The sequence below is a fragment of the Schistocerca americana genome, chromosome 3 (assembly GCF_021461395.2).
Source record: "Schistocerca americana isolate TAMUIC-IGC-003095 chromosome 3, iqSchAmer2.1, whole genome shotgun sequence".
In the NCBI taxonomy this organism is placed as follows: domain Eukaryota; kingdom Metazoa; phylum Arthropoda; class Insecta; order Orthoptera; family Acrididae; genus Schistocerca; species Schistocerca americana.
The window spans coordinates 671,917,239-671,935,451 of record NC_060121.1 but is presented as its reverse complement, the minus strand read 5'-3'; the positions used below and the strand labels follow the sequence as shown (position 1 = coordinate 671,935,451).

The 18,213-nt window shown below is 45.9% G+C and overlaps 1 protein-coding gene across 1 annotated transcript in view; it reads left to right on the top strand.

The window, feature by feature from the left end:
* The first annotated feature begins 214 nt into the window (after window positions 1-214).
* LOC124606308 (solute carrier family 22 member 13-like) overlaps window positions 215-18,213 on the top strand; it is a 78,363-nt gene continuing 60,364 nt past the window's right edge. The window contains exons 1-3 of the mRNA XM_047138289.1: window positions 215-252; window positions 371-528; window positions 9,605-9,773. Coding sequence (XP_046994245.1) covers window positions 215-252; window positions 371-528; window positions 9,605-9,773 — 365 coding nt within the window. The remainder of the gene's footprint in view (window positions 253-370; window positions 529-9,604; window positions 9,774-18,213) is intronic.

Sequence of the window (18,213 nt, the reverse complement as noted above, 5' to 3'; positions counted from 1 at the left end):
TCATTTTAAATTAGTTGTTAATATGTTACGTTACTTCATCTATCTTGTCCATAAGTTTTGCAGAGCAGTGACTGTATTTCGTCACTCAATTTGTTTATTTTCAATAAGGTCTACGCATACTACATTTTTTTCTCATGTCATTCAAACGTGCCTAGTTGAACAAAAATGAAATATAGAAATAAATAGATAAATAAAAACTCCCGAGTTTCCTAATATGCACAAAAATACTGATGCTTTGATTGACTATCCAGAGTGTGTAACTGCCTTCGAGGGACCAGAACCTGATCTCCACTAACGCCAAGAATTATCGTTCTGTGGGAGGAGTGGAATGGAGTCCACTCGGCATTTGTTATCTATTCTTGTGCTGCAGGTGTGGCCGCCGCTGGCAGCAGTTCTTGTGCTTGGCAGCCCACATGATCAGCAGGGTCGTGCTGATTCTCGCACCATCTATTCCCATGTTATTTGCTGTGGGGGTGTCGCTGGTGGCAGCTGCAAGTGGACCAATGTTCGAGTCATCACTGTCTGTCGGTAAGGTATTCTACGTTTATAGACTAACGTTTTATGAAGTGAATGATCACCACGTTCAACTTTGTTTTTCTCTGGACGTGCATATTGTTGATGGTGCTAGTAGTAGTAGTAGTAGTAGTAGTAGTGCAGAGCACGTGATTAGTGTTAGTGCTACAGACGGTGTTAATGTAGTGGGGGCCAGTGTTGCCGTCCAGCACCGAATAGTTGTGATTGAGTTAGTAGCAGAGGATAACGACGTTTGGATTTGGAAGAATTGTGATTGTTATTACAGATAGGAAATTGGGTTCTGGCTGTTGATGCTATTTGAAGAGGAATGATGCTGTAGCTTCTTCGTGAGATTAAGATAATGGTGTGGGGTTGGCTGGAGAGTTTAAGCCAAAATATTTACGCAGGTGAATAAAGAACTTAGTTCATCCCGAAAGTAACTGACTTGGGCGTTTAACTGGAATACGGAGTGCACAAATAAACTGATTTCAAGAAGACTGCAGGGCCAACCGGGACAGTGAGGGAACATAAAGAATAATTTCTTCATGGTATTGAAAATGGATGGCTATTGAATGTTGGAATAGCAGACGCTTGATTGTAGTTCCTGTGAGGCATAGGGGAGATTTCATGCTGACTTTGATTAAATGAAGTTATACACTCCTGGAAATTGAAATAAGAACACCGTGAATTCATTGTCCCAGGAAGGGGAAACTTTATTGACACATTCCTGGGGTCAGATACATCACATGATCACACTGACAGAACCACAGGCACATAGACACAGGCAACAGAACATGCACAATGTCGGCACTAGTACGGTGTATATCCACCTTTCGCAGCAATGCAGGCTGCTATTCTCCCATGGAGACGATCGTAGAGATGCTGGATGTAGTCCTGTGGAACGGCTTGCCATGCCATTTCCACCTGGCGCCTCAGTTGGACCAGCGTTCGTGCTGGACGTGCAGACCGCGTGAGACGACGCTTCATCCAGTCCCAAACATGCTCAATGGGAGACAGATCCGGAGATCTTGCTGGCCAGGGTAGTTGACTTACACCTTCTAGAGCACGTTGGGTGGCACGGGATACATGCGGACGTGCATTGTCCTGTTGGAACAGCAAGTTCCCTAGCCGGTCTAGGAATGGTAGAACGATGGCTTCGATGACGGTTTGGATGTACCGTGCACTATTCAGTGTCCCCTCGACGATCACCAGTGGTGTACGGCCAGTGTAGGAGATCGCTCCCCACACCATGATGCCGGGTGTTGGCCCTGTGTGCCTCGGTCGTATGCAGTCCTGATTGTGGCGCTCACCTGCACGGCGCCAAACACGCATACGACCATCATTAGCACCAAGGCAGAAGCGACTCTCATCGCTGAAGACGAAACGTCTCCATTCGTCCCTCCATTCACGCCTATCGCGACACCACTGGAGGCGGGCTGCACGATGTTGGGGCGTGAGCGGAAGACGGCCTAACGGTGTGCGGGACCGTAGCCCAGCTTCATGGAGACGGTTGCGAATGGTCCTCGCCGATACCCCAGGAGCAACAGTGTCCCTAATTTGCTGGGAAGTGGCGGTGCGGTCCCCTACGGCACTTCGTAGGATCCTACGGTCTTGGCGTGCATCCGTGCGTCGCTGCGGTCCGGTCCCAGGTCGACGGGCACGTGCACCTTCCGCCGACCACTGGCGACAACATCGATGTACTGTGGAGACCTCACGCCCCACGTGTTGAGCAATTCGGCGGTACGTCCACCCGGCCTCCCGCATGCCCACTATACGCCCTCGCTCAAAGTCCGTCAACTGCACATACGGTTCACGTCCACGCTGTCGCGGCATGCTACCAGTGTTAAAGACTGCGATGGAGCTCCGTATGCCACGGCAAACTGGCTGACACTGACGGCGGCGGTGCACAAATGCTGCGCAGCTAGCGCCATTCGACGGCCAACACCGCGGTTCCTGGTGTGTCCGCTGTGCCGTGCGTGTGATCATTGCTTGTACAGCCCTCTCGCAGTGTCCGGAGCAAGTATGGTGGGTCTGACACACCGGTGTCAATGTGTTCTTTTTTCCATTTCCAGGAGTGTAGATTACACACACTACGAATTTACAGTTGAATGTAGGATAAGGGTGTCTCATTGTTAAGATAGCCAATTTCGTAAATGTATTCAAGAAATGTACGTGTAAGGAAGATAAAATGCGAGTCATTTTGGATATTTCATTGGTTTATGTAAAGTTCTTTCTCGTCGTAGAATTCCCTCCCCTTATCACAGAACTGATGGCTGGAGAGGAGCGAGGAGGACGGGTTGTTTGTGAGATTTTGGTCTGAAAATAGTCTGTGATAGATAGTAACCATGTACTACAATGTGGTTTTCGTGTAATGAAAAGCAGCATTATGTATCTGGATTTACTGCTTACATGGTAAAAAATGGAAACTACTAAACCTAGGCACTTTTTATTTTAAGACACTGTCTCTATAACTATGTAACTTGGCTTCACGGTGGAATAAAATAAAGGAATCGATTTCTGCAGTCATCAGTTAGAAGCAATGGGAGTTAATTCCATCTCGTATACCTGTAATGTATTGCCTCTTGTACATTTCTATAGGTGATAGGTGTTAAGAATGTTTAAGGAACTGGAGGGAATTGGTGAACGTAGACGACTTACATTGAGCTTTTGATCCTGGATGTAGAATTTGGCAGTGTTTATGGTACTGCTCATGGGCGTACCCAGCGAGGGGCAGGGGGGGGGGGCAGCTGCCCCCTCTCCCCCCTAGAAGATATTCGCAGTTTGTCACTAGTTTACTGTTTTATTTAATAAGAAATGCTGCATGTTTTCTCGGATTGTACAAGTGCATTCTTGTATTTAAAATGATTATTAAAAGCAGTTTTTCACTGGTTTATTGTTTTATCTAATAAGAAGTGCTGTATGTTGTCTCGAGTCCTTGTTTCCTGAGACTAGTATGACCTGCCCCTCCCCCTAGTTCAGATCCTGGGTACGCCCTTGGTACTGCTGATGCTGCCACTGGTAGTGGTGATGCTGGTGGTGATCTCGACGGTGCTGCTCCTGATATTGCAGTGAGTGATGAGGTTTCGCAGAGATTGCTCAGTGATTATGTAACGTCCCCTTAGAAAAATTATGAATGACTGTACTGGTAAACCTCTTACGTTATTTCGTTTCCAAACAGCTGAGCAAAACTGGACGTACTCACACATTTCTCTCTTTACTAAAGAGACTAAACTGACACACAATATTTTTAGCGCAGCGCAGTGCAGTCTGACTTTCAATAATCCCTACAAAAGAATGGCCCTGACTAACAATAACCTATACCTTTCATGAATCACTTACCTCACAACAATCCTCGTTACTCGAACTACTGCAATACAGCGAGCGCCAATACTGCCAGCTAAATAAAAGATTCTAACTACTGAAGGCACTAACTACTGATAGGCATTGTTAGCAAATGAAAGATTTTGATAGAGAAAAAACAATGTATTTACCTTAATCATGTTCAAAAGTCTATATATCAGTTCATGACATCCATCTTTACAAATTTCCTTTTTCTGGCGGACACACGTCCCGATCGTTCGCTCAAAACTCTGGCATCTCTGCCCCCACATCCACCACTGCTGGCGGCTCACCTCCAACTCCGCAATGCTACGCGCTGTTCACATCCAACTGCCCAACACTACTCAAGCGAATATTCCAACAATGGCTACCAGCCACTGACTGCACACAGCACAGTCAGTGATTTTCATACAGAGCGCTACGTGTCGTTGCCAACATAAAACCTAAACAGCCTACTTACAATTATTTTTGTATCTAAACTGTGACACCGTTTCGGTGGGAATGACGGGAAGATGAGGGAGGGATAGCAGTTGATTAAAAATCATATTATAGAGCAGGTAAGTAAAACGTGTATGGAGTGATAGTGAACGACAATAAAGAAGACTGATGACAGTGATAGGCTGCAGAAGTAATCAGAATATAATACAATGGATGACAATTGCCGTGAACAGCCACAAAATTAAGACAGGTAGTATCAGTGTCAACTGCTGATGGGCAGCGATATCAAAGACCTGCAGCAATTGGTGGAAAAAAAGCATTGAGATATATACCACATTACTTTCTATTTGAGTTATTTTCCAAATTTCCCAGGCTGCACAGAAAGTTACAGATAAAATATTTCCAAATCAAAGAGATGAAGCACAATAGTTACCTTTAAATAATTTACATATTAATTTCGGCGCCTCTTGCACTGGTTCTTTGGTTAATTTTAATGAGCACTGCGTACAAATCTGCACTGTGGTACTGTGACCACATAACAGGCTGTTGACCTGTGCGTTTGCTTGAGAAGTGGTCAATAATAGGCCGTTTACATGGCAATTAAGGCAAAACTGATTTATATGGTAACCTTGCACCTCACATTTATCACCATTTAATTAAAGAAAAAAAAACTTTTACTGCTAAGAGGAACCACCTACAGAGCACTGACAGCACTTGATTGGGTTAGTGGTGGAGGTGACAGGTCCAGTGACACACTGGTAGTCGAGAGAAATATTTTATTAGACTTTGTTAGCAATGTGAGGGCTGCACAACCCACTCAGGTGACTCAGGATGGTAATGGCTAGCAGACCACTGGCTTCCACTCAGGCGAGGGGATGCATGCGTGGACATCCTGTGTTGATGACATCAGGCTCAGCAACAGTTGGCAATCTGATAAGGGCCAAGGCCCTGACATCAGTGTGCTCTCCTTGTGTTACGACGGTTTGCCATTGTAGAATGGCCACACCTGCCGACAAAGGCTGGACTTACGCTTACCACAGAGGCGAGCAAAGACTACCGTGCATGGTACACGACCCCCTGCCCATAGCAGGAGTCTGGTGATGGCAGGCATAGGCGGCAAGGCGATAGTGTTGTGGCACCAAGAATCACCAGCAGACTCAGAGCAGGAAGTGGGTGGCCCGACCTGGTCTCAAACCCATGGCTGCAGTTGGCGGTGCCCAGTTGCGGCCCAGGCGAGGTGGTGGTGGTGCTGGACACTAAATGAATCTGTCTCAAAATTCACAGCTATTTATACGGCTCTGAGGCGCATTTATTGTAATATTACCCATTCCCCAGCCACGTATCTCAAAACATGGGTCTTGCCATGGTGTGGTGACGTCGTCCTGCCCAATGTGGCTATTAACATTGTGTGGTGCCGGTTTTCTCGAGCACAGTTAGCACAATCGTTTTGAGTGGAGTTGTCACCCCTCTGTAGCCACAATTACCAACAAGTTTCATTTAAAACTAGGTTACTGCGTTACACAACGTAATATCATTGCATTCTCCCCTTTCAAGATCTCTCGAAATCTTTCTAACAAAAATTCATCGTTTTGTATGAGTGCTGTGCTTGTCGAAAACCTGGTTCAGATATCTCGGACCGTTTATGGAAAATCAGGAGTGCCATGGTGCATGGAACACCATGTCTGTGATCGGAGACTGATAGGCTACCTCACCGAGGAGTAATGTTTTCTATGCCATTATACGCTGTGACGTTAACCATAAGTAACCTGAAGTTTAGTTGCAGGATATGTGTTTAATTAATTATTCACAGTACTGACAGTAGAACTTTCCAAGGTCACCTAACTATCTTACTGTTAGTCAGCTATGTCTTGCCATTACGTTGTCACTAGCTTCTGTTGCGGAAGATACCATTTGATACTACTATAGTTCTTGATCCCGTCGATTTTCAAGCATATGTCCTTCAATAATGAAGACTCACTTTTTTAAGTCTTGTAAAGCATTAGTCTTTTGTCGCCAGACCCGAAACAAAATGCTTGGCGTTTTACGACTGCAGATCTTGTCTTTGAAGGGCTCCAGAGCAGAGGGCGATGATTGTGTCTCGCTTTAGTTAATCAGTCACTTCCTAACGAGTAATGACTTCCATTTGACCATGAGGCATCCGACTTTGAAATGGTACCAATCGCATGCAGTAGCTGCTCTGTATTTGTTAGTATGCGATGGACTTCCCAAAACAATACTGGAAACAAGCTACCACACATCAAAAATTTAATTAGAATTTTAATGTGAAGAGAAGGGAGATAATAATTGTGCTGATAATTACTTCACAACTTCGAGATGACTGGTGGTGGAACGCTAACACAACAAATGGAACACAAGAGCAGAAATACTTGGGTCTAGTTTCATTTAAAATCACTGAATATGTTAACTTTAGATTGGACAATATTCAGTAATTAATTACAGCCGGCCTGTGTGGCCGTGCGGTTCTAGGCGCTTCAGTCTGGAACCACGCGACCACTACGGTCGCAGGTTCGAATCCTGCCTCGGGCATGGATGTGTGTGATGTCCTTAGGTTAGTTAGGTTTAAGTAGTTCTATGTTCTAGGGGACGGATGACCTTAGAAGTTAAGTCCCATAGTGCTCCGAGCCATTTGAACAACTTTTTTGCAGCAGTTTTTCACTTTAACGTAAATATGTGAAAGACAATATTCAACTGAACACGATGCTAAAACTGTACTGATGTTATTTAATAACATTCATTTCGTCACACACATTAAAAACAATGTTTTCACTGAACTGCAGTCACCACAGTCCTTATGCTGCTTAATAAGTGATTTGGCGCTTTACCTTTGGAAGTCTGCTTTGTTGTGTATTCCTCAGCCAGTTGGTATATTTTCTACATTAAGCTGAAATAATATTTAGTTGATTCCGTTGCAGAACATATTCATTTAAAATTATATCAGCTTTCCGTTATAACTCTTGAATATGCAAACAAATTTTAGGTACATAGAACACAGGACTGGATTGCACTCACTCCTTACGTAATGAAATATTTAACACCATATTAACTGAACAAAATATCAATTATTCAAAATACACTCCTGGAAATGGAAAAAAGAACACATTGACACCGGTGTGTCAGACCCACCATACTTGCTCCGGACACTGCGAGAGGGCTGTACAAGCAATGATCACACGCACGGCACAGCGGACACACCAGGAACCGCGGTGTTGGCCGTCGAATGGCGCTAGCTGCGCAGCATTTGTGCACCGCCGCCGTCAGTGTCAGCCAGTTTGCCGTGGCATACGGAGCTCCATCGCAGTCTTTAACACTGGTAGCATGCCGCGACAGCGTGGACGTGAACCGTATGTGCAGTTGACGGACTTTGAGCGAGGGCTTATAGTGGGCATGCGGGAGGCCGGGTGGACGTACCGCCGAATTGCTCAACACGTGGGGCGTGAGGTCTCCACAGTACATCGATGTTGTCGCCAGTGGTCGGCGGAAGGTGCACGTGCCCGTCGACCTGGGACCGGACCGCAGCGACGCACGGATGCACGCCAAGACCGTAGGATCCTACGCAGTGCCGTAGGGGACCGCACCGCCACTTCCCAGCTAATTAGGGACACTGTTGCTCCTGGGGTATCGGCGAGGACCATTCGCAACCGTCTCCATGAAGCTGGGCTACGGTCCCGCACACCGTTAGGCCGTCTTCCGCTCACGCCCCAACATCGTGCAGCCCGCCTCCAGTGGTGTCGCGATAGGCGTGAATGGAGGGACGAATGGAGACGTTTCGTCTTCAGCGATGAGAGTCGCTTCTGCCTTGGTGCTAATGATGGTCGTATGCGTGTTTGGCGCCGTGCAGGTGAGCGCCACAATCAGGACTGCATACGACCGAGGCACACAGGGCCAACACCCGGCATCATGGTGTGGGGAGCGATCTCCTACACTGGCCGTACACCACTGGTGATCGTCGAGGGGACACTGAATAGTGCACGGTACATCCAAACCGTCATCGAAGCCATGTATCCCGTGCCACCCAACGTGCTCTAGAAGGTGTAAGTCAACTACCCTGGCCAGCAAGATCTCCGGATCTGTCCCCCATTGAGCAAGTTTGGGACTGGATGAAGCGTCGTCTCACGCGGTCTGCACGTCCAGCACGAACGCTGGTCCAACTGAGGCGCCAGGTGGAAATGGCATGGCAAGCCGTTCCACAGGACTACATCCAGCATCTCTACGATCGTCTCCATGGGAGAATAGCAGCCTGCATTGCTGCGAAAGGTGGATATACACTGTACTAGTGCCGACGTTGTGCATGCTCTGTTGCCTGTGTCTACGTGCCTGTGGTTCTGTCAGTGTGATCATGTGATGTACCTGACCCCAGGAATGTGTCAATAAAGTTTCCCCTTCCTGGGACAATGAATTCACGGTGTTCTTATTTCAATTTCCAGGAGTGTAAAGCACTAAACTTAAGAGAGGTCGGCTGCACAAAACGAAAACTTCGCTCAATGGCTTACTGAGAATGTGTCAATGATTGCACGACACATGTAGTAAAAATATTCAAGTAATTGCTTCAGTGAGCAGTTACTTTGCTTCTGTTGGTAATACTACGTAATTTCACACAGCTGAATCACTTAAATATTTGGCGCCATACAACAATTTGCAATCCACATAACCTGCTAAATTCCTTGTACCAGTAGCCAATCAACATCCATAAGATGCATTTTAACGTCCATTTTATCGTTGAAATACTGACTTTTAAGTACTTCAGAAGTTGATCCAACGTACTCCGCCGATGATGCACAGCTGATACGTAAATGTTGATTCCAAAAGTAGCATTTTTACAAAGTTTACAAAGGCTTACAAGTGTTCACACAAGTAACTTTTCACCAAGACAGTTATAGAACGACTCTCATAGAAGACTCATGAAAAGGCGGGATTTCATCGCGTCTTTGTCCAACCGTAAATCCCCTAATTGACGTAATGGCTATTGCCTTAGTCATTACTCTCTTTAATTACATATCAGTTTTGATAACACTTAGCGGTTAGTTTTGTATACAAAATAACTGAATTACTAAACATCTTAATCTTTTAAAACTATTATTTAAACATTCCTGATTGCACTTGAGGTAACAACGCTCACTCCTTCGAATACGGTTGTACTTTAGGCATAAGACTGCCGTTTCTATGTTAGGATTATAGTTCGATTTCTCTAGTAATATCTTGCAGGGCAACCGGAGGGGTCTCGAAAGTAAGCGTTTTGTTTAATACATAATTCAATGCACGAGTACTTATGTGGGTCATTTTTTTCTGGTTTCAGGACTCGAACTGACAACCATCAAGCACCGTACGACTATCAGCGCCATGGCGTGCCTTTGTGCAGGAGCTGGAATGATGGCGGCTGGCCTGGTGGCGTGGATCATGCCCTATTGGAATTTTCTCTTCCTCTTTGCTGCATTATGTTGTCTTGCATTGTTTTCATTTTTCAGGTGATACGAACTGAATGTTAAACAGAAATGAATGTATTATCTTTTTCCTCATTAACAAATATGTATGTTTTCAGCGGGAGCGCTACGTTCATAGATTGAACTGGTACTGCTACTAACACCAACACTTCCTTTTCAAATAGATCAGTTCTCGTAAGAGGTACTATGTTTACTTCGTTGAGGTCATTTATCAATTAATCGCTACCTTTGAAGTGCGGTGCTTGAGTAAGGTACTATTAAGGGAATATTCAGTTTTTCCAAAGAGAAATATTCACAAATCAATGTGAATTGAACGTCCCATTGTTCACCCAGACCTGATATTTATCCTTCATGCTGTAACATTTACAAATGACAAAGATACTTTGTCTGAACGTTGGTTAGTAGTGATGCCAGGTAGTACGATGACAGCTCACATGGCCTAGAGTTTAAGCCCTTGAATATTGAGCTTCGACCCAGAAACTAGTAGTGACGAAATAAATATAATAGTGTAGATGTGGAAGTTCTTTACAGAAAAGAGGAAGTAGACGTTTGAAAATGTGAGGTAGCCAACATCGTGAAGTGCGGTATATTGAACGTGCCTGCCATTATCTTGGGAGATGGGTTGTAGAACGTCCACCATTTACCACGAGTATGTGGGAGCAGCACAGAGTACCGCAAATATTTACGAATGTTCTCACGGAGTCCATATAAAAAACCCTTAATCTCAAGGTGCGCTGAACACTGATGAGATGCATGGCTGTTGAGGAGGACCAGTCATTAGTGGGCAACCTCTGGGGAACTTCCTGTACCTCACTTGCATAATGTTTACTTAGACATATGGGCTATGTCTAAATGAACCTGCATTTCCGTAGCTGCTAGTCAAACCAAAATCGTTTCTTAGATATTTTCTCTTCCAACTCCTCGCAGAATGAATGTGTTGCTGATAGGTACCAACACCCAGTTAACCCCTGAGGGGCTCGTGATTTTTCCGTGAGTTCGCGCATGGCGCAAATGGGGCCCCGATCTATTGCAGCCCATTCTCCCTTCCCTGGCTATATTTCCTTCCCCACCCTCTCCTTCCCCATCTTTACTCCTTTCCCGCTGCCCTCTCCTTCCCCTCAGCGTTCTTACTTACGCTGACCTGGCTATCCATCTGGTTTCCTGTATTCCTTGCGGTTTTGTTCCCCTTTTTCTTTTTGATCCTTCCTTTTTGACATTTTTGGCTTCCCTTTAGAGTTTGACCTCCGCTTACATATTTTCTCTCCATAGTGTAAGCCATTTGGGGCAGAACTCTCTTCCTAGCATCTATGATGTGGATTCCTCTCCCTCATTCCTTCTCCTCTTCCTTCCTGCTGAAGCACTCTCCGCCCTGCTAGGTCACCAGCACTTGCAGCCGGTCTGTGTGGTGAGGCTGTTAGGTACCTACCTGGCTGAGCACCCTGACAATACTGGCATCATACTTCTGATACCCGAACTGTTGCGTCCCCATGCATGTCTAGGAGTGGTTGCTTGTCATTCTGAAGCCTTGGAACACCTCAGGGCAGATGCTTTGCATATGAAACTATCAAGTTCCAAAAAGCTGGCCATTCTTCTATGACCATCTATGAGGTTGGTAATGGATCATTTCATGATGCTTCTTATGACCCTGGAGCCATCTTCCCTGCTTCCATCATGGGAAGGGCCAGGCTCACTGGAATGGGGTTAAACACTTTCCTGCTACCTCATCTGTACTAGGACGTATGAGGACACATTTACCCATCATTTTTTGTAAAAAACGTCGGAGACAAGTTTGGTCCAGTGAAGTTTCTCAGTTAGATACGATCGAGTTAACTCTTGATAAAAAGTTCTTCTGTCACCCAATCTGCATCCCTCCACGCTTCTTGGCGACGTCTCGGTGTCCATTTCACCTACCAGTCTTTGAATTTGGTACAAGGAGACATTCTTCGCCTTCAAACTCCAGCCAGTCTGGAAAGACAGTGCGTTCATTTTCTTCGGCGCGTTCAGAAAGGTGATCAAGGCAGTTGGGCCAACACTGCCGCCTTAATTCTGGCATTTGAGGGAAACGTCCTCATGGGAAAGGTCGAGGTTATGTGTTACCAGTGTGATGTGAAGCCAAATGTCCCACCACACCACCCATGAGATGTTTTCGATGCCTGCGTTTTGGGGACGTCTTCCCAATGTACGGACGACTGCCTATGTGGCGAATGTGGCCACCCACTACATGAGGGGTGATATATGTTCTGCCACCTGTGTATTTTAATTGCCATGACTATCACTCCCCATGGTTATCAGATTGCCCAGTTTATAAGAAGGAAAAGAAGATACATTTATCTTACACTGAGGTTCATCAGAAATATGATCGACAGCACCCTGTGTCGATGACTCTTACCTTTGCATCTGTTATATCCTTTCCCCTTTTTCCCTTTCCCCATCCTCCCTCTTCCTTAGCCCAGTCCCATCCCTTCTCCTCTCCCCTCCTCCCTCCCCCTCAACTGTGGCTCCAGCGCCCTCTGCTCTGGGTGCAGTTCACCCTGCCCAGCCAAAGGAGAGTCCCCCTTCTTCAGTGCCTGCTGGTGATACGGCTCCTCCCAGGACCACTCCCATAGGAGTCTCTCAGGCCAGAGGCCTGCTACCAGAACTCACCTATGGGACACACAGTCTGTGTACCCCAATGTTGCCCACTCTCCGTTCCAGATGTTCCAGATCTTGCAGAAGTTTGCTCTCCCTTCGTGCCCTCCCCTCCTCGACCTACGAAAGAGAAGAAAAAGAAGCATAAGATCCTGGACAAGGCGCCCCCCCCCCCCCCCTGCAACCTGAATTCGACCTCTTATTTATGGATGTCACCCCATCCTAACTGGTGACAAATGGTGACCTGTCAGGCAACCAGTACCTTCGTGGACCAGTGAGTGCCACTCAGCAATCTGGGTCAAGCTTACACCTCTTTGACGGTTTAACAGCAGGAAACCTCACAGCCTTTCGGGTTGGGAGAGCCAAGGCTCGACATGTCATTAAGGAGAGCAAGAAAAGTTCACGGAAAGCGTTCCTGGACTCCATGAACCGTTCCACGTGTTCTACAAAGGTATGGGAAGCCGTCAGGAGGATTTCCAATAAACACAGTCGTTTACCAATAGCGGCACTGCAGAAACAGAAGTACATCACTGATCTTGCGTACTAGGGATCCGACAGTTTGTTGGTATGTTTTTGGAGGTATGTGGCGCTAGATGTCTACGCACAGATCATGTAATTTGGATAAATAACGGGCAGCTGATATGAGTGTGCGGTGATGGTGGCGATAGCGACCCAGATGGGTTCCACAGAAGAGTTTGATCTTTGTGACATCAACGTTAGTTCACAATAATGCTCCAAAAACCACTGCATCACGGTTCTGGTTGCGAGCCACGGACAATTATACTGCCGAAAGATGACATCGCCGTCGGCGAAGACACAGAGCACAAAGGGCTGCAGGTAGTCCGCAGCTGTCAGCGTGTCTTCGATTAATACCGTAGGTCCTTTTTGAATGTCTGTCACAGCATAATATTGCTCCCACCATCCAGCGTCCGTTGCGTGCTGCACGTTCCGAGCTGCCGTTCACACCAATGACGGCGTTTGTGGAGACGAATATCGACCTAGTGAAGCAAAAATCCGATTCACCCGAAGACCCGACACGTTTCCATTGATTGACGGTCCAGTACGGATGGTCCCGTGCCCACTGCAATTGTAATTGGATCAGCATGTGAACGCGTATGAGTGATACGCTTCAGAGCTCCATGTCCAACAGTATAAAATGAATGGTGTGCTCTAAAACGCTTATGCGTACACCAGCATTGTGCTCTTTCAGCAAAGGTGCCACAGATAACCATCTATCCTACTTTGAGCAGACAAGCCTCCAAACCCCACGTTCTGTGAAGAGTCGCGGACGTCTAATCATTTAGCGCCTAGTAGTAGTTTCACTGTCCTGCTACCTCTTTCCATAGATGCTCATGACAGTAAGCTTCGTCGTTTTCGAGATATTCGTTCACAGGGTCTGCGTAATAATAATCCGCCCTTTGTCAAAGTCGCTGATCTCAATGTATTTCCCCATCTGTAGCTCATATCTTCGCTAGGGTGTTCCCCGTCCGTGTCTGCTGTGCTTACGTACTTTCGTTACCACGTCACGTGCCCGCAACGCCACCGGGCGGCATCCAACGTCGCAGTGGGTAGTGGTCGTAATGTTTTGGCTTACCGGTGTATGTAGCTGGGGGACTCCGTTATTGTTCTTTTATTTTCCCGGATCGTGTCCCCAAGGTCTGACTGTCTCAAGATTTGACTGTCTCAAGATTTTACTGTCTCAAGATTTTACTGTCTCAAGATTTTACTGTCTCAAGATTTTACTGTCTCAAGATTTTACTGTCTCAAGATTTTACTGTCTCAAGATTTTACTGTCGCAAGATTTTACTGTCGCAAGATTTCACTGTCTTCGAAGTGGAATTATACGCGGTCTTGCGCCAGATGGATCAGATGAGACGTTCTTAAAGTCCTAAATTCCTTCAGATCCTCTGAGTGCCCTTCACTGTCTACAACGCTTGTACCCGGCAGATATAGTAGTCCAGAATATCCAGGACGCCCTCCACCACCCACAACAGCTGGGGAAGGAAGTGTCTGTCGACTGGGTGCCAGTGTACACTTTTAATACCACGCTATCGCCTTACCGTTGAAACAAAGAATATTGTCAGTGGGAAGTGTGTGGCTGGAAGTGATAACAATAAGCTCCCTATAGTAAAGCCCACAACGCGGCAGTGGCGTTCCTCGTTAGTCACGTCGACGGGGCGAGGTCTTCCTTAGTAGTCTTTGCATTGGGCACAGCCCTATGGCGCATGGCTTCATGGCGAGAGGACCCTCTAACCTGTAGTGCTTGTGACGTGCAGTTCACTGTGTGCCAAATTATATTTACTGTGTCTTATTTTCCAACCAGCGGGCAGCGGTGGATTTGCCGACGGATGTGACCTATATGTTTGGTGACTTTCAAACGAATGTGGTGAGAGTTTTAAGGTTTTGTGATTTATCCAGCATGTTTCCGAAAATTATAGGGAGGTCTTTTTAACGTTAAGAGGGTGACCGGTTCACCCATGTTTTTTGTTAGCGGTCAGCCAGTCACATTTCCTTATGCCTTTCTTTCAGTTCCAAAATGGTTCAAATGGTTCTGAGCACTGTGGGACTTAACATCTGTGGTCATCAGTCCCCTAGAACTTAGAACTACTTAAACCTAACTAACCTAAGGACATCACATGCATCCATGCCCGAGGCAGGATTCGAACCTGCGACCGTAGCAGTCGCGCGGTTCCGGACTGAGCACCTGAACCGCTAGACCACCGCGGCCGGCTTTTCAGTTCCTTTCTTTCAGTTCCTTTTTATTCATTTTCGTTATTTTTCGTTATTTTATTTATTCTCATGTAAACGTGTGGATGTTTCATTTGGCGAGTGTGCTTAGCTTACGTTAATATAAGTTGCACATAAAGGTCAGTTCAAATATACTCGTATAGTTACATCTAGTTGGAAGAGATGCCCATAATGCGTCAGTGAGTAATCTGTTGACTATCTATTTGTTGCTAGATCGTTGTAATCACGTAAGCTCCATTTGCGTAGGATATTTTCGAGAAACAATTTTAATAGGTGGATTGACTGTTTGTTGTCGTTAATGCTTTATGTTTACCGTATAATCTTTGCTAGTGAGCGATGTTTCATTGATACTATAATTTAGCTCTGACTCGTAGTCTATGGTTACTCCTTATTTACTGTGTTTTTTATCCGTTCCATTGTCCAAAATATTAATAAAATTTTTCTAGATAACTTTTGTATAAGTTAATTTCATTATGAGGATATAGTTCGGGTGAATTTTTTTTTTGTGCATGTATATTTGTAATTCTTTCAGTATTTTCGTGGCATGTTCTTTTGGTACGTGCTTGACCTTAAACTCAGCAACAATAAAAATCATCACGTATTTGAAATTTACGGAAAACCAACTACTACAGACAACATAACCAATGACAGTATTTGTAATCCAAAATGGCAAAAATGTCTATTTCAAAACAGTACTCAGTAGAACAATCAATTCAACACTCGAAATGAGCGGATCAAGAGGTATGTTTCATACGAGTTGTCGGCTTTAGTCAATGAGGTGATGTTTATAGCTACTGTCACGTCACCTTTTGGTGCATATAATCACAGTGTCGAGGTTAGATGGTGAAGCCAACGAATTTGAAAGAAGGGAAAAATAAAATTGGTTGTGGTGACACACTCATCTGTAACTTAGCTCGAGATGTAGGTAAGGATGGAAAGTAACTGTCTGTGAGTTGGCGAAGCCAACTAACGTGATAGTAAAATAATCTTTTAGTGACGACAGGCTGATGTGTAGCTTTGCCTGAGGTCTAGGTCAGGTTGGAAGGTGACAGTCTGTGAGTTAGCAAACTCTAGTTGTAGTGCCGCAGTGATCCGTATCTCAGCCCGTTTGGGGAAAAAAATCACCTTTACCATCACTTCATAGTGCCCATATTGTTTACGGCATTTTTCGCATCTTTCTAAAGTCTCGTATCGAACGTTCCTCTATATCCACATGAGCTTACAATATTCGAAAATTATATACATATCGAACATGTCAAGGAAGCTCCAAAGGTACTGACCGACCGCCGTGTCATCCTCAGCTTATAGGGATCACTGTATGCGTATAAGTTGGGGCGTGAGGTCAGCACACCGCTCTTCCGGCCGTTTTCAGTTTACGTGACAGGAGCTGTTACTCATCAGTCAAGTAGCTCTTCAATTTTCCAAGTGTACCCACTTGCCAACAGCGCTCGGGAGGCCGGACGATCACCCATCCAAGTGCTGGCCAGGCCCGATAGCGCTTAACTTCGGTGATCTGACAGGAGCCGATGTCACCATTGCGGCAAGGCCATTGGCACCTCAATATACAGGGAGTTACAAAAAGGTACGGCCAAACTTTCAGGAAACATTCCTCACACACAAATAAAGAAAAGATATTTTGCGGACATGTGTCCGGAAACGCTTAATTTCCATGTTAGAGCTCATTTTAGTTTCGTCAGTATGTACTGTACTTCCTCAAAAATGGTTCAAATGGCTCTTAGCACTATGGGACTTAACATCTATGGTCACCAGTCCCCTAGAACATAAAACTACTTAAACCTAACTAACCTAAGGACATCACATAACACCCAGCCATCACGAGGCAGAGAAAATCCCTGACCCCGCCGGGAACCCGGGAACCCGGGCGTGGGAAGCGAGAACGCTACCGCACGACCACGAGATGCGGGCTCTGTACTTCCTCGATTGACCACCAGTTGGCCCAATTGAAGGAAGGTAATGTTGACTTCGGTGCTTGTGTTGACATGTGACTCATCGCTCTACAGTACTAGCATCAAGCACATCAGTACGTAGCAGCAACAGGTTAGTGTTCATCACGAACGTGGTTTTGCAGTCAGTGTAATGTTTACAAATGCGGAGTTGGCAGATGCCCATTTGATGTATGGATTAGCATGGGGCCATAGCCGTGGCGCGGTACGTTTGTATCGAGACAGATTTCCAGAACGAAGGTGTCCCGACAGGAAGACGTTCGAAGCAATTGATCGGCGTCTTAGGGAGCACGGAACATTCCAGCCTATGACTCGCGACTAGGGAAGACCTAGAACGACGAGGACACCTGCAATGGACGAGGCAATTCTTCGTGCAGTTGACGATAACCCTAATGTCAGCGTCAGAGAAGTTGCTGCTGTACAAGATAACGTTGACCACGTCACTGTATGGAGAGTGCTACGGGAGAACCAGTTGTTTCCGTACCATGTACAGCGTGTGCAGGCACTATCAGAAGCTGATTGGCCTCCACGGGTACACTTCTACGAATGGTTCATCCAACAATGTGTCAATCCTCATTTCAGTGCAAATGTTCTCTTTACGGATGATGCTTCATTCCAACGTGATCAGATTGTAAATTTTCACAATCAATATGTGTGGGCTGACGAGAATCCGCACGCAGTTGTGCAATCACGTCATCAACACAGATTTTCTGTGAACGTTTGGGCAGGCATTGTTGGTGATGTCTTGATTGGGCCCACTGTTCTTCCACCTACGCTCAATGGATCACGTTATCGTGATTTCATACGGGATACTCTACCTGTGCTGCTAGAACATGTGCCTTTACAAGTACGACACAACATGTGGTTCATGCACGATGGAGCTCCTGCACGTTTCAGTCGAAGTGTTCGTACGCTTCTCAGCAACAGATTCGGTGACCGATGGATTGGTAGAGGCGGACCAATTCCATGGCCTCCACGCTCTCCTGATATCAACCCTCTTGACTTTCATTTATGGGGGCATTTGAAAGCTCTTGTCTATGCAACCCCGGTACCAAATGTAGAGACTCTTCGTGCTCGCATTGTGGACGGCTGTGATACAATACGCCATTCTCCAGGGGTGCGTC